The sequence below is a fragment of the Gigantopelta aegis genome, chromosome 3 (assembly GCF_016097555.1).
Source record: "Gigantopelta aegis isolate Gae_Host chromosome 3, Gae_host_genome, whole genome shotgun sequence".
Classification (NCBI taxonomy): domain Eukaryota; kingdom Metazoa; phylum Mollusca; class Gastropoda; order Neomphalida; family Peltospiridae; genus Gigantopelta; species Gigantopelta aegis.
Genome location: NC_054701.1, coordinates 66,125,436 through 66,141,388, shown reverse-complemented (window position 1 = coordinate 66,141,388; position 15,953 = coordinate 66,125,436). Strand labels below are relative to the sequence as shown.

The window sequence follows — 15,953 nt, the reverse complement described above, 5'->3', positions numbered from 1 at the left end:
ACACAATCGTAAAACCATCGTAAGCTATAATGTCTCTACAGTACTCGCCATAGTGACATCATAGCTTACAATGGTTTTACAATTTCGTAGCGTTATTCTAGCTTCAAACTTATGGGCCCAGGGACATCATTTACAGGGTGTATAACCCTTGAATATATGGCCTGGCATACATTCCAAAAGTATTAATAAATAAGTTTTTAAAACATCAAATTTAATTATGTTTCAGTTAAAAACTACATAATTATATACAGATTGTAACCAAATTTGTGTATGTTACTTTCAGCAAATGAAAACACCAATAGCAGCAAACCCACATGTCCTGTACAGACACAAGATGATACAGACGACTACTCAGCGGGGCGGTATAATCTCGTCTCTATGTCGGTGGGTAGTCCATAAATATGTTTTTATTACTGGTTGCCATGGTTACTTGCTTGTGTAGGTTATTCTTTATAAATACAAGTCAAATTGTTTTAATTGCATCATTTAATTTGTCAAAAGAGTCAAAATAAAAAAAATAAAAAAATAAAACATATTTTAAACTAAAATAATTTTAAAAACCCACACGGCTACCATAGGCTTGTTTACTTAAAGTGTGGAAGTAAGAATTTCAAATTGCTGCTCATCAAAATTACCAAGACAGAGAAAACATGTTGCTTAAATTTTAAATACAGAACTACAGCTTTTTGCAGTTCCCTTTATGATCAAAGAAATAATGATTAACAACTCTCCAACACAAACAAAAACATTGTCTTTTGGGTATTGGATGAAGGTTTATAAAGCAATAGAAATCGAAGTCCAGTCCTGCGGGTGTCCCATATCTAATATACTGAACTCTATTGAAAATACATTTATTAGGTTGCTATAAAACACAATAACCCTAACCCTTGTATACAATTTGTGGGTTATTTATTGCCAGAGTACATCCAGTTATACAAAATCACTTAAATGTTTTGGGGTTTTTTCTTTTCATATTCTTATTACAACTGTAAATCTGACTGGTGCAGTTTCAGTGGAGTTTGATATACAAATTTCTAAATATATATACAGGGCTCGAAATGGCCTGTGGCCAGGTCGCCAATGCGACCAATGTCCCTTTTGGGCGACTTAAATATACAAAAATAATGGTGTTAGTTTGCCAAATAATATTATTTGGTCGATCTTCTTTAGAGCTATAACATATGAGCCACTATTAATATTTGTATTGCATATATTTATTCCACTTTAAAGTCTTGTTGGTGGTTCGCTTATTATAATTTGCCAACATCCATTATTTTTTGGGCCACCATATTTTTTGGTGATTTTCGTGCCTTGATGTATACAATGTAACCTCTTAAAATTGTAATGCACTTGTTAATTTATGTTCCCGTTTTCAGTGTCACACAGGTATTCTAGGGGGAGGCCATTATGTTGCATATGCAAAGAATCCCAACGGTAAATGGTATTGCTACAATGACAGCAGCTGTAAGGTAATCTTTTGTTGGTTATTCATACATAGAGGATAATAAACAAGTTACCAGTTATTATCAAATTTATGTCGTGATTGAAAAATATTTCACTTGTCACAAGCTTTAGTGAGGGACATAAATTTTATAATAACTGGTACCGAGTTTGATATTCTGTTTATTACCCGAGCTATTTTTTAAAAATAAAATCTTTTATTTTCAGTATATAGGCTATAGCCTACAGTACATCTATATAGTTCGATGTCAGCCACTTTACACACTGTTTTGAGTATTGTTTTAACTTTGTATTTTAATCACATTCACTGATAATTTTCAAAAACCAAAGTTCTGTTTATTACATTTAAAAAATCTATAATGAGCTGCATTAAAAGAACATTTTATTACAAATTTAACAATGAAAACAGAACTCTAAACGCAAACTCTTTAAACTATGTGACATTTTGTGTGTTTGTCAAATTGTGATGACATCATCGTTAGTACCAACAAGGTCATTGGTTTATAAGCTTCAAATCATCCAATAGTGTTGTACATTACACCAATGCAGAATATTTCCCTCTGAGAAAATATAAAAAATATTTTCCCCATTATGAGTGACTGCTAGGGTAATAAAATTGTTTATTTTTGACTTTTTTTTTATTTGACCAGAAATCTGTTTCAGTTTTATTAAACAGCTTTAGTAACACAATCTATTGCAAAAACTCTACCCTTTGTGCTTAAATGACCTCCAGACACATTTTTTGAGATCAGTTATTCATTTGTCGAACAATCAACTTCACATTGTTTGGAACTCACTAAACAAGAAGTGAACACAACTCGTACTAAAAGGGATTTTGCTGGAGTTGATTTTGTTTTTAAATTATATTTTAAAATAAAGGTTTTTAACATCATGTTAGTTACATAGGTAATGTTTAAAATTAGAAAAAGAAAGTGTCATTAAAAAATATTGTTAAGCAAAGCCTTAATGTTTTGTTTTGTGGCCAATATACATGTAACTGTTAACTGATGGTGAAACCTGAAAAAGTTAACTTTATTATATTTTATATAAATTTATCATACAAATGTTATTTATATGTGCAATGTTCTGGAATTCATCTATTAAGAAACAGCTTTTTTTCTCTGACAAACCTTTATATAAAAATAACTTTAAAAAAATACTTTGTTTGATGATATTTTTCTGGTTCCCGTTATAATTGCATTACCATGTTCATATTGCAGGAAATACCAGAACTGCAGCTGGACACCAAATCAGCCTACATTTTATTTTACGAGCGTGAAAACATTGATCTCAACAAGATAATGCCGGATGTGACTGGGAAGGAACCAGACATGACGGAAATTGATGATGAATTTGAATCCGATTTCAAAAAAAATTGTGTTTTACAATGACAGACTGAGAGGTGCTTTTTTTAACTACACGAGAACACCACAGAAAAGTATTACAATAGACTTGCATATTTTGCTCTATGTTCAGTGTTCTATATATTCATTGAGACTGTTTGACTGTCAGGAATTCAGTTGATAGATGAGGGTGAACTGTGTCATGTTGTTAAGATAATAATTTTGACTACAAAATGTGTTTACTATTAAATCTTAGTGTTTGAAAGTAGTATCATAATACTATAATTATTGTTATTACTCAGTAGTTTCTGAATTGCTTTCAAGGTACATTGGTCAAATGGTTAGTAATTGTGAATATATTTAAAAAAAAAAAAAAAAAATCTATTTCAAATAATGATTTTAAAAGTATTTTAACATCACTGGTGAGATACAGTTTTCTTATTAATAAATATGTTGTTTGTTTTCTTTTTTTAAAGTTAACAGTCTGTTGTATGCCCTATTGATGTTACTATAACAAAGCTAGATAGTTAGCCAAAGGTCTAAATTTATAGAAGGAAAATATATCTTAATAAGTGTATTTAATTTAGTAATACATTAGTCTAGCTATAAATTCAGTTTTATTTTTTTAAGATTAAATACAGCAAAGTAAGAAAGTGTAAACTTTTCAAGGCTTTGCTCTTTAACATAACATTTATTTAAATAAAGCTTTTATATACGACTTTTATAAATGATACAGAAAGCTTAATACTGTACTTTGAAGCGAGAGAGAATTTGGTTGTGAGTAGGTGTTCATCATGTATGTAATTCAATTTATGTCATGATTGAGCCTGTCAGCTTTTCCAGATAACAGAATTTCTTGTTACATTCCATGAATGGAGCATTGTTTTCGTTGTTCCACATAGCGATGTTTTTCTCCATGGACTTCTATCTGCTAGATGAATGAAGATGCAGTTTAGCTGCATCCCATTCTGTTAATTACCAAAGTATTACCTTTAAATTAGTATCATCATCTACCATCATTTCAAAGAAATAATTATGCAAGGTTTCTTTTTTAATCTTTTATAAGTGAAATTTAACAGTTTGTGAAGTTGTTTTGTTTTGTTATGATTTTATAGGTTTGGTTCTTTTTTCACTACTTGAAAATATTTATCAGCCCACCGACTAATATTAGACATTGTGAAAAGTGAATATATATATATATTATATATATATGTATCTGAATGTGCCATGGCTGTAAATAAGAGGTGAAGACTAATAATTAAGACAGCATTGCTAGTCCTATGCTTTAAAGGTAACACAACCACTTTGTTACAGTCCTGGGCCCCGTTTTACGAAGCTATCATAGCACAAAGATCACCTAAAGTGTATAATGTAGCACGGCCCTTATGGTGATCTTAGAGCTAAGATCGCTTAGTGGAATGAGGCCCTGGTATTATTCATGTTATGTTTAATTAAAAATAACATAAATTATCCCCCCCCCCCCGTTGAATATATGAATGTTGAATGAGTCTAGGAGGGATATATATATACTAGTGATGTAATTATGGTTTAAAACTAGATGTGATGGGATTCTTATTTCAGTACCGTGAGTACATTACTTGACTTGATGGAAGGTGTTCGCTACATTCCCCCAGTTGTTTCAAAAACCAATATATCAAAAGTTATTTTACGTGTTGATTGATCCATTTTGTTTTTTACACAAATTTCAAAAATGGTCTATGTTCATCACATAAAACTTGATATTCGTCTTTTTGTTTAGTACAGAATTCATATATTATGTTGTTTTCTTACTTTGCTGATTTATTAAGATTTCATGTGGTTGTGTTATTCTGTAAAATATAAGACTAAGAGAAAATTTTGTTTCAGATTTTCATTATTATTAATTCCCTAACCCAGTTAACAACCACTGTTACTCTTCACCATGGGTATATGCTTTGAAATTGTCATTTAGATAAAATTGTAGCTTAATTTCAGAGAGCTTAACTAATATGAATTGTGTCATTGGATAAATTGAGCTCTTTTTTTAACCCATTCATTGGTTGTTTTTCAATCCCAACCAGTGGACCTATGTCTAGTACATCAAAGGCCATGGAATGCTTTTGGGAAAAGTGCATATTACAGGGGTGGGAATTCACCTCGGATCAGCTGTTTTCTCTCATGGAACATTGCGTTTCCTCGCATTTTAATCGTTCTTTCCTCCAAAATGTGTTAAATGGCACAGATTTTAACCTAGGATTTAAAGAATTTCTGTGAACCCTCTAGATTTCCTCTTTTTTACAGTTCAGTTCCCACCCTCGATATTAAAAACCCTTTGCTGCTGTTTGGTAGGGGTATCCTATCTGGTAGTACTGTTTCCTTTCTCTTAAAAAGAGAGGGCAGGGTTTAGTTCGGCTGGTAGAGCACTCACCTAGGTGCCAGGGTCTTGGGATTGAACCACCTCAGCGGACCCAATTGACTTTTTCCCACAACAACCAATGTCCCATTACTGGTATGTGTTCTCATGCCTGTGTGAAAGTGTCTATAACAGATCCCTTGCTGTTAAGGGAAAAATGTAGCGGGTTTTTAATCTGATGACTACATGTCAAAATTACTAAATAATTGACATCCAATAGCAGATGATTAATTAATTGGTGTGCTCTAGTGAAGTTGTTGGACAAAACAAACTGTAACTCTTAAAACAGTGTCCAAACAAAAAGTTTAACCTCAAATGGCTTTAGTATAAAATGTGCTTTAAAATTCTTTTCTTTTTCTAGACCAACCATGTGTGTTAAACATATAATAGCTGGTGATTAAACTTTTGAGATGTCATTAAACAAACGTCTCTTTTTGTTGCACCTTTACAAAGTAAAAAGTCAACATATCGTTCCTTATTTTCTGATGGTGATGGCACCCATATTTGTGTTTAGCTCAATAGCTCAAGTATGTTACACATGTAATAGCTGGTGATTAAACAGTGTTGAGATGCCATTAAACAAACTGTTTAACATCTCTTTTTTTTCTCACTCTTACAAGGTAAAAAGGCAACATATAGTTACTGCTTAGCTGACAATGATGGCAATAACATGTGCGTTTATCTCTATCAATGAAATTTGGGTTATAGTTCAGCTCAGTAAAAAACAAATTAGAAATTTATTAAATTGGGAAACTTTTATGTTGATGGTGACTGCCCAGTATAGCATGCAAGGTCAATAGCAATGTGGCTGTGTTAACTTTATTTACAGTGATGTAATAATGAAAATCTGAAACACGATTTTCTCACCTTCAATGCAGTTTGTATGAGTAGAAAACTAATAGTGTTGCAGTGCTTGTGATCTTTCCATTTATGTATAAACTATATAATTATGTATATATACAAGAAATGTAGTAAAACGTAGGAATGTCTTTTGTTTATAAGCTGTACTAGTTGCATATGGGTGTAATCTGAACGAGTGATATCTGGAGTCCAAAAAAATGGCAGTGGGCATGTGTAAATTGTTTTAATTTTTTGTTATAATCTTGTATAGTTCATCTGTGTGAAATCCCTCTGTATTTATCTTATGAATATTCATCATCAGCATCATTCCTTCTTCTGCCTCCATTGGCTGTAGACTGTTTTCTAAAGAGGCATCATGTTTGATTATATATTAATTATATGTATATTGTTGTCATATGTAAGTATATAAATATATATATATATATTGGGTGTTTTCAGAATCACATGTTTAAGAGGTAGTTTGTCCATTTCTAATCTTCATCTTTGTGTGTGCATTTTAATTGTATATCATTACATATTATAAATGCATGATTCCTGTTTTGAAAAATAGTTCAGGTGAGTGTGAAGGCACTGCAGGTGCAATTCACAATAAAATAAGAAAAATAAAGCTGTGAGTTGTACAAACCTTGGGTAAGACATTGCCAACATTCAGTAATATTTGAAGGTAATAAGCTAAATACATGAACTCTACAGGGCCATATGAGCGTAAAATATTGGTGGGGGCAGTTAAAAAATTTTTTTTAAAATTGAGGCATAATGATATCTGATCTTCTCCAGCCAGACAGAAAAGGCACTTTTAAACTACAAAGAGCACAGTTTCTTATTTTTTTAATTAAAAGGGAAAGTACAGTTTAAAAAAACAGTATTTTGCATTATGTAGCTTGCAGTTATGAGTTATCTGAAGAAATTGCAGTCCTGTTCTCGAAGATTATTTAACAGAGTTCACATTAACCTGTGTGGAGCATGTACCTGTCGTATGTAGCACTAGATGTATGTTAGAATAGTTGGAAAACATTAGGTTTTGTTTCTTAACTAGATGTGTGTGTGTGTGTGTGTATGCAGAGAGAGAGAGAAAGAGAACGAGAGAGAGGCCCAGACAGACAGAGACTGAGACTAACTGTGTATATGTGAGTGTGTATAACAGGTTTATGACATAGGGTATCAGTTGTATCCTGTGCAGATACGAATGGGAAACTGTATAGCGTGTCTGGTGTTTGTTTTGAACTGGATAAAGCTGATGTCCCACATCATTAACCAGTTGGTTTTTATCCTTCAATCATATTTATTCCTAAGTTTTGATATACAAATGTGCTACCATCAGTTAGATCGCAGTAATATTTTTTTTATCACAAACAACACTGCTTTATTTCTATACTGAAACTAACAAATTGAATACAATTTTTTTTTTTTTAAATCTGCAGTTGAAAACCTACTCCAAAGTAAACGAGTCAAGTGAGATATCACATGATAACCTATTAGCAGCAGTTTATCACTTTGATTTAACTGGCCATCACTATCGGCCAGTGCTACAAACAGAGATTGCAGGACTACTAATATATTACTTAAATATGGTAGATTTGTGATTAGTACTGTGGTTAGGTGACATGATGACCAGTGACGTTGGTGCATCAGGTGGTTTTAGATTATTTAGTAGCCTCTTCATTGTCTTTCAGTTGCCAAAATGCTGTGTGTATTACAATGAAACCCCTCTAAACGGACACCCTCAGGACGGAGTTTTAAAAAAAATCCAGTTTTGAGGGTATCTGGTTTAAAGAGGTTATGCTCTGTACTAGTATTTAAAAAGGGACCGTGAAAAAAATGACCATTTTTGAAGAAATTCTGTTGAACAGAGGGTCTGGTTTAGAGGGATTTCACTGTGTCATGGTCTGTTGGTTAGCCCAATGGTCAGTGCTGCGTTCAGTACTTAGATTTTGTTGCAATCGATCACTAATGACTGAACCTGGTTCCCCTCCTATAATGTTCATCAAAGTCAGGTGCACAAAAAGGTTGGGGAGTGTGTCTTAATATGACTTGAGTCGATTAAACGCATGGTGGAATTTTCTTTCAAATGGCATCGCTTCTTAGAGGATTCAGGGGTTAATTAGTCTACACTGGCTATGTAGGTAGGTCCATGTTTGTTTGTTCTATCGTGTAGCTATTTTGTTCAAGTTTGGCCTATAATTGGTTCGTTCTGACAGATTGGATGTATTACAGTAGATGGATGGACATGAAAGGCATTTGCAACTTGATGCCAATTAGTTCCAAATACTCAGGAAACATATTCTATATCATGACATGTCATGACCATATTGCTGTAAATTATTGCTATTCGGTTAAATTCCAGGGTTGATATTTGTCATTTGCCAAATACAAATTGGACTCCCGAGTTCAATTTGGGGTATATATTATTATAAAGATGGATATATTTAATACTAAATGCATCAAATAACTAGTTTGACAATTTCTCTATTTATCTAGTTGCATTTTGTTTGAATAAATGTATCTGCACATTTTTCAAACAAAATGGGCCTAAACTTGTAATCCAGAGTTCCCTTTTACTGTGTGAATTTGTGTTATTTACTTCATTTAATTAATAAATACAGGTGATTTCTGCTATTATGTGTACTGCATTTTATAAACTTGTGTGTTTGATGCATTCATACTTATTTCATAAATAATTTCATTCAGTTTGTATGATTATTTACTCGTCTGTGTAATAACGCATGTAATATTGCGTTAACTCAGATTTTTATAGTTAAACTAATTAACCTTGCTTTGTTTTTGTAGTTATTGTTAGTTGATATATTGTATATTTTTTTTATGTTTTAGTTAAAATGTAATTTGTAGATTGTGTAATATTTTTTTAATTATTATTCACATAATTTTGATACTCAAAAATTGTTTAAGATTAAGGACTTAATGCATGTGTGTGTGTGTGTGTGTGTGTGTGTGTGTATCATTACTTGTTTTGTCTTGAAGTTATGATTTGTGTTACAGATTTTGGCCAGTAAATAATGATTAAACCTGTGTGATTAAGGCCATCACCACCATGACTGGTTAAATGATTTTTTGTTTTTTTTTTGTTGATTTTTAAAGTTTCAGATTGTTTTTCCACAAGTAATTTTCAGAAATCCAGTCGGTAGAGAACAGCTGCCTGAGATGATGCTTTGGTCGTAAGATCAAACCCCCTCTGTGGAACCATTCTTGTCCCACTCGGGTGCTCAATGACTGGTATATCAAAGGTCGTGATAGGTTTTGTCCTGTCTGTGGAAAAGTACATATAAAAGATCCCTTGCTGCTAATGAAAAAAATGTATCAGCTTTCTTCTAAGACTGTATGTTAGAAATGTATTCTTGTGGTGTCGTTAAAAAGCTCAAAAACTTTTAACTTTTTATTTTCTCATTCATATGTGAATAGCATTTTCAGATGATTCTTGCCCCGATGCCCTTGCCGATTGAAAAGAGTAGGAAAACTTGTTCAATTCAAAATCTTTTGTTTGATGCAGTTGATTTGAATATTTTCATAATGTGAGTGATTTTGTACACAAAATATTTTAGAATTAGTAGATGCTTGTAGATATGTGATACAATTTTTTTAAATTATTATTAACAAATGTGATTACTGAAAGTTTAATTTAACAAATATTGTGATTTATTTTAAATGAATTGAATTTTTTATTTGCTACCTACATGTAGCTTGAATCAAGAATGATCAGTTCAGTAATTTTCGGATTTGATCCCACTAGCTACCATTCTTGATTCTGGTTTTCTACTTACTATACCACCAAGACCCATTACCAAAGTGAACACATTAAGTCTTTTCATTTTTTAACCCAAGTTTAGGTATACCTACCTGTATACCTAAACTTAAAAAAAAAAAAATTTGTCCTATCAATATTATGCTAATAGCCAAATGTAATTTGGTTTGTTTTGTTTTTGTTATTGTTTTTCGCTTTTTTAGTTTTGTAGTGGGTTTTTTTAAATAATATTAATGGCACTAACCACTGAAATTTTGTAAACAAAGTATTTTAATAGAAATAACATGCTACTAGCATATACATATATTAATAGTAGAGGTAGGACAAGGTAAGAGGAGGTTATTTCTGGACTCTTATATAGAATTTATAAAACAAGAAAAATAATACAAAAAACTTGTACGAAAAGCATTTGGAAAGAGTATGATGAACTGACACAGGTTTATAAAATAAGAATACAAATTTCTTGCTGAAAATATAGGGTTCATATGGGTCATGGAATGTTAATTTCTAGACCATGCAGGGCCCATATTTTAAGTGATCTTAGCACTATGAAATCGTAAAACCACCGTAAGCTATGCTGTCACTGTAGCATGTGCTGTGGCGACGTCACAACCTACGATCATTTTACGATTTCGTAGCACTAGGATAGCTTTGAAAATATGGTGCCAGGGTCAGTGCTTATAAAACATTTTAGAGTCTCACTCTTTAATGATGTCACACACATGCAATTTGTATGGCATTGTCATGACATTAACATCTCACTCTATTGGTCTTGAGTCTAGACTCTTAAGTTTTGTAAACACCAGGGGCCTAATTCACTCAACTCTCGCAACTTTGCGATCTCGCAGTTCAATGCTAAAAGACTTGCATATAGGATGATTTGCGTTATGTAATCCAGTGGGAAGACATTTTACGAGTCAGAGGTGTTGTTAGGACTAAATTGGATAGCTTTATATATGGCAAAACTGAATGTCAATACACAGCCACGGTAGCTTGAATGTTTTTTTATGCTTAGAAAATAACGATTTCCCGGGAGAAACGTTTTTTCCCGCGGGAGACTTGATCAAATACTGGGAGTCTCCCGCGGAATACGGGAGGGTTGACAGGTCTGTCCAATAAAGTAAGGATGACCGAAATTGATTGTTCTGTGATGTGCAAGTTAGCCTGAAACTGATTACTGTGTAACACATACATGCACGTTAACGTCCGCACAAGTGCACTACATTTATACGTCTTAGCTGAAAAAGACATTTAAATATATTTTAAATCTGGTTTTTTTATAATTATTATGCAAGACATAGAATACTATATTCATGTTCATTAGATACCTTTTGCTCATAAGAATTTTTTTTAAACAAGTCGTAAGATAAATGGTATCCAATGGCCACTCATGTAGTATTTTTTATCTGGGATTTTGAGTTACAGTGTGTTGATAATAAATTTTCCTTCATTTGTAATAACTTGAGGAAATTAGTGACAATTCACATTTAATCATTATTGTTAGATTATGTGAATAATGGCAGAAACTTTCTTGACTTTTTTTAAAGGTTCTAAAAAATGCCTTCAAAGGCCAAATTCCACTGAAGGGTGATAACGGAAAAAATACATGTTAAAAAAAATAGAACTAGCGTTTTCCAATACACATGTATATCCAATTATGTTGAATGCAGAATGGCCCACTGGCAAAGTGGTAAATCATTTCAGAGAGAACTTGATGTGATTTTTCAAAAATGTTGCACTCAGAAAATGTTTAATTTTAGCCAGTAGGGGCAAGTGTTAAATTGGAATACTAGAAATTTGTTTATGTATGGTATATATGTATGTGTTAAAAGTTTGTTTGTGGGTAGCTAGCTACATGTGTGTAGATACGTAGTTAAGCATATACACAAATATACACATATTATATAACTAGGTTATCTTTCTTTCAAGTAGACTTAACAGAAATTTCTACTTTTTTCCATCAGATTTCTGGGCCCATGCTTATAGAACGTTTAGGAGTCTAGACACAGAACTTTTGAGAGTCTAGACACAGAACTTTTAAGAGTCTAGACACAGATCTTTTAAGAGTCTAGACACAGAACATTTAAGAGTCTAGACACAGATCATTTAAGAGTCTAGACACAGAACTTTTAAGAGTCTAGACACAGAACTTTAATAACGACAAACATATACAATTTGTATGACAGTTACAATTTGTCATGGTGGAAGACTTCGGATCTATTAGTCCAGACTAAATGCCATGTTGCAAGTTTCAGTTTCTATTAAGAGCCTAAACTAATGGTTTTAAAAGCACCAGACCTGGTCATGTAATAGTTTGTCAGATCCACATCAGTAAAATATCCATATGAATGTAAATATACTGACAGAAAGAAGTAAGGGATCACTCCAACCCTTAAGTTGTATCTCAACCGGACATTAGTGATTATTTTAGAAATCATTGATTTCAATTGCTGCATCCTAACCGCATGCATGAGACGCAACATGAATCCTACGCGTGCGGTTAGAATACGGCTTAACAGGAAAGAGTGATTGCAATTCAAAGTCATAGGGTCAGGATGTTAACCAAGTTACTGACATTCAATATCACATTACTGACATTTTATCCTACATTACATGTCTACTTTATAGACACTACAATAGTGACTGAAATTTGGTCTACACTACCAAGTGTTCCCTCATTTATTTCTCAGTATATATCAGCTGTTTTGTTGTACTGTGCATTACAGTACAGGGTAACCCGTGCAGTTTGTTTTTCCATTTGCCAACCTGTGTAATTAGGCCTTAAAAGTCAAGGAATTTTGTTAATAATAATATTTATTACATACCTATTCAATCTTACTATAGTGATAAAGACATTCTCAAGCTGTGTGCTAAATTTATCTTGTATTACACATATGTACGATCTGGACCAGAACTTGTAAATGGGGAATTCCCTTGTTATATTTACTGGAATTAGTGTCGTTTTGTTACCGACATCATGTATGATTTACAAATTATGTCACATCGTATTTGAAACATTACACAAGATTGCCACAGAGTATAATTCTTAACGTTCAGTAAATCCACTAAAGGAGGATTGATTAATAGATTTAAGAAAGTGTATTTATGACATTAAATTAAAAAAACGATTTGTAAAATTTTACAGAAGGTATGTAATAAATACATAACCTCACATACGTTGTTTTTGCTTGCTATTTATTGCACTCATTTATTTTGTGCAAGAACATACAACTCGACTGCTACATGGTCTCATGGTATATATATAAATTCTTAAACAAAATAAACTTGTGCAATAAATAGGAAACGAAAACAACGTATGCGAGGTTTTTTGTATGTATTAACCCAGAGATAGATACCTGGGGTCTAATTCACTAACTCTCGCAACTTTGCAATCTCGCAGTGCATTGCAAGAGAGCTTTGTGAATTAGGCCCCTGGTATATGAAAATATGTGATTGCTGTGGACTACAGAGTAACAGTCTTTTCCTCTTCTATTGTTAGTCATCAGTACTACATGTAATGTATCCCGTTTGTCTTCTTTGTTGTGCACTTAGTAATCTACTCAGGAAATTCAGCATTTTTTTTTTTTAATGCTAAAAATACTAAATTTATTGTTTGTTGCATGCTGTTGTTTGTTAAAACCTGTACAAAACAAATAATGATTTTTTAAATTTTCTTTTTGTACATTTTTTTTCTCAAGAATGTGATTAAATTTGCTGTTCACCAAAACTAGTTTTTATAAAATAATGCCAACATTAAATATGAAGTATTATCACCGAGGTTAGAATTTAAAATAAAATTTATTCTTTTCAGCAGTTTGAAAAACCCAAAACAACTTAATATTATATACTGTACTGCAAAATATTTTCAGAGATACTACTGGTACTAGGTACTTACTAGGAATTGTGATAACCAAGCAGAAATCAGTTGGGTTAAATCAATTGTTTAGACACTTAAATTATTTTCAAGGGGGTGGGAGCAGAATTTGCAAGGAATTTGGCTTTTGTATTATTGACACAAAAAAAGTGTTTTTTTGTTTTGTTTTTTTATATGAAATATACAAGGGACATGCTCCTTCATGCAGGCGCCCAAGAAAAATTAAATGTCACAAAATGTCTGAAAAATAAATATTTAATGTTGTTACTTAATATACCGTGTACAAATTGTTTTCTTGTTTACAGACTATTACTATTTGTGTACATTGCTTACATGTAGAGTATGTAAGTTGTGGCGTGGATTGCTGATGCCAAACAGTCATCATTATAGCCTCTCTGTGATTTCTACCTGGGAATAAATTTGGACAATACTACGTATAACAAGGTTTTTTGTTTTTTAAAGCTAGTGTGTGTACCAACCAGATGTGCATCAAAGTAATCGGTGAATGAAGTGCATACTACATAATGGTCATAGGGTTTTACATGCACATTCAAAGTAAGCTGTTGTAGAGCACACCTGTCATGGGCACAGGTATTGACTTCCATCAGCTCATTCATCCAGGAAAGGGTATGGGGGTGGATGGGAGAGGGAGTAAAAGCAGCCCTACCAGGATCAGTAGTTCATATATATATATATATATATATATATATACATATATACATACAGAGGTTATTCCCTCGTGTTTTTCGGTATCGTCAATATCATATATTAGGAATAAAAATTGTATTTTACTCCTAATATATGATATTGACGATGCCGAAATACACGAGGGTAATAATCTCTTTATCATTTAAGCTCAAGCTTAATACGTGTTTTTGTACACGCAACTTTAATTCCAGTCTGCCATTACGAGATATTCAAATGACTTAAGAATATGTGGCGCGGTGTATTTTTTAATGGAAATGACATCAAACTCGAATGACGTCATTTTAGATGTCCTTATATCAAAATAGTTATGCCTAACGTTTTTTGTTTTCTGAACGGTGGACAGCTTTTAGTGTCAAATTGCCATTGAAATGTTTTTATCTGATGACAATGCATACGTCAATCGTGGAGTGACACCCAAGTATGTTTGCTTAAATGTCAATAAAAACCTAGTGCCGAGACCTCGACTAATTTACATCTAATTTGCAAAGTTATCAAATTCTTAAAGTATGTGATCTGAAAAATATCACATACTTTGATTGCACTGAAAATGTAAGATATTATGTGAACAACTTTAGATAAAAGTATGAAAGAGAAAATCCATCATATCTGGATGAGATGTACTTGTCTTGTGTGAACATTCTGCATGTAGTATGTATATATAGTTGTTCAAACATGTAGCAATGTTGTCTGCCTAGTGCAGATATTGTTCCACAAATATAACAAATACTATATCTTGGTCTTTATCACACCACCTTGTTAAAACAATTTAACATCATTTCTCCCACCCCTAGCTACATGTATACAAGACATGCATTCCATTATGTTGGCCTATGTGGAATAGCCATTTCTCGTGCTGGGGTGTCGTTAAAAGATCTATTCTAATTCTATTCTATTTGTATTCTATCTATGGTGGGGAGAAAATTTATTCTTAAATTTTTATGCTGTTCATGTTTGGTATGAATAATCTAGAGAACAAAGCCCGTTTCTGTACAAAATATAATGATGCATGTTGGTGATGTCGGGTATCGGAAACAAAGTCCAGGGCCTGTGCTTATAAAACGTTTAGAGTCCAGACTCCATATCTCTAATGATGTCACACGCACACGATTTGTATGGCGTTGTCATGACATTAGTGTCTCAGATTCTAAAGGTTTTATAAGCACCAGGCCAGATTGATATTAACGTTCTGTTTTCATATGATGTCACTGGAAATATATCAGAATGATCCATGTTGGTAATGTCTGGTATCGAAAACAAAGTCCAGATTGATATTAATTTTCAGTTTTCGTACGATGTCAATGGATATACACAATAGCATGATGCATGTGGGTGATATCCGGTATCAAAAACAAAGTTCAGATTGATATTTTGTGATTAAAACTTTCATTATAAAAGTGATCTTATTAATTTGTAGTATTAAATTTTATTTAACAACATGAAACAAACCATAAATATGACCGTTAAGTTATGATAAAATTGTTAAATAAAAAAGTTAACTCTTTCAGCCATCTGTTTGTTCATATAAAAATATAAATTTACTGAATAAATGAGAGGAAA

At 32.5% G+C, this 15,953-nt stretch overlaps 1 protein-coding gene across 1 annotated transcript in view; it reads left to right on the top strand.

Annotated features, from left to right (window-relative positions):
• The window catches only part of LOC121368506 (ubiquitin carboxyl-terminal hydrolase 32-like), a 47,477-nt gene extending 40,796 nt beyond the window's left edge, over positions 1-6,681 (top strand). The window contains exons 32-34 of the mRNA XM_041493242.1: positions 284-384; positions 1,377-1,469; positions 2,682-6,681. Coding sequence (XP_041349176.1) covers positions 284-384; positions 1,377-1,469; positions 2,682-2,852 — 365 coding nt within the window. The 3' untranslated portion in view covers positions 2,853-6,681. The remainder of the gene's footprint in view (positions 1-283; positions 385-1,376; positions 1,470-2,681) is intronic.
• The last annotated feature ends 9,272 nt before the right edge of the window (positions 6,682-15,953 follow it).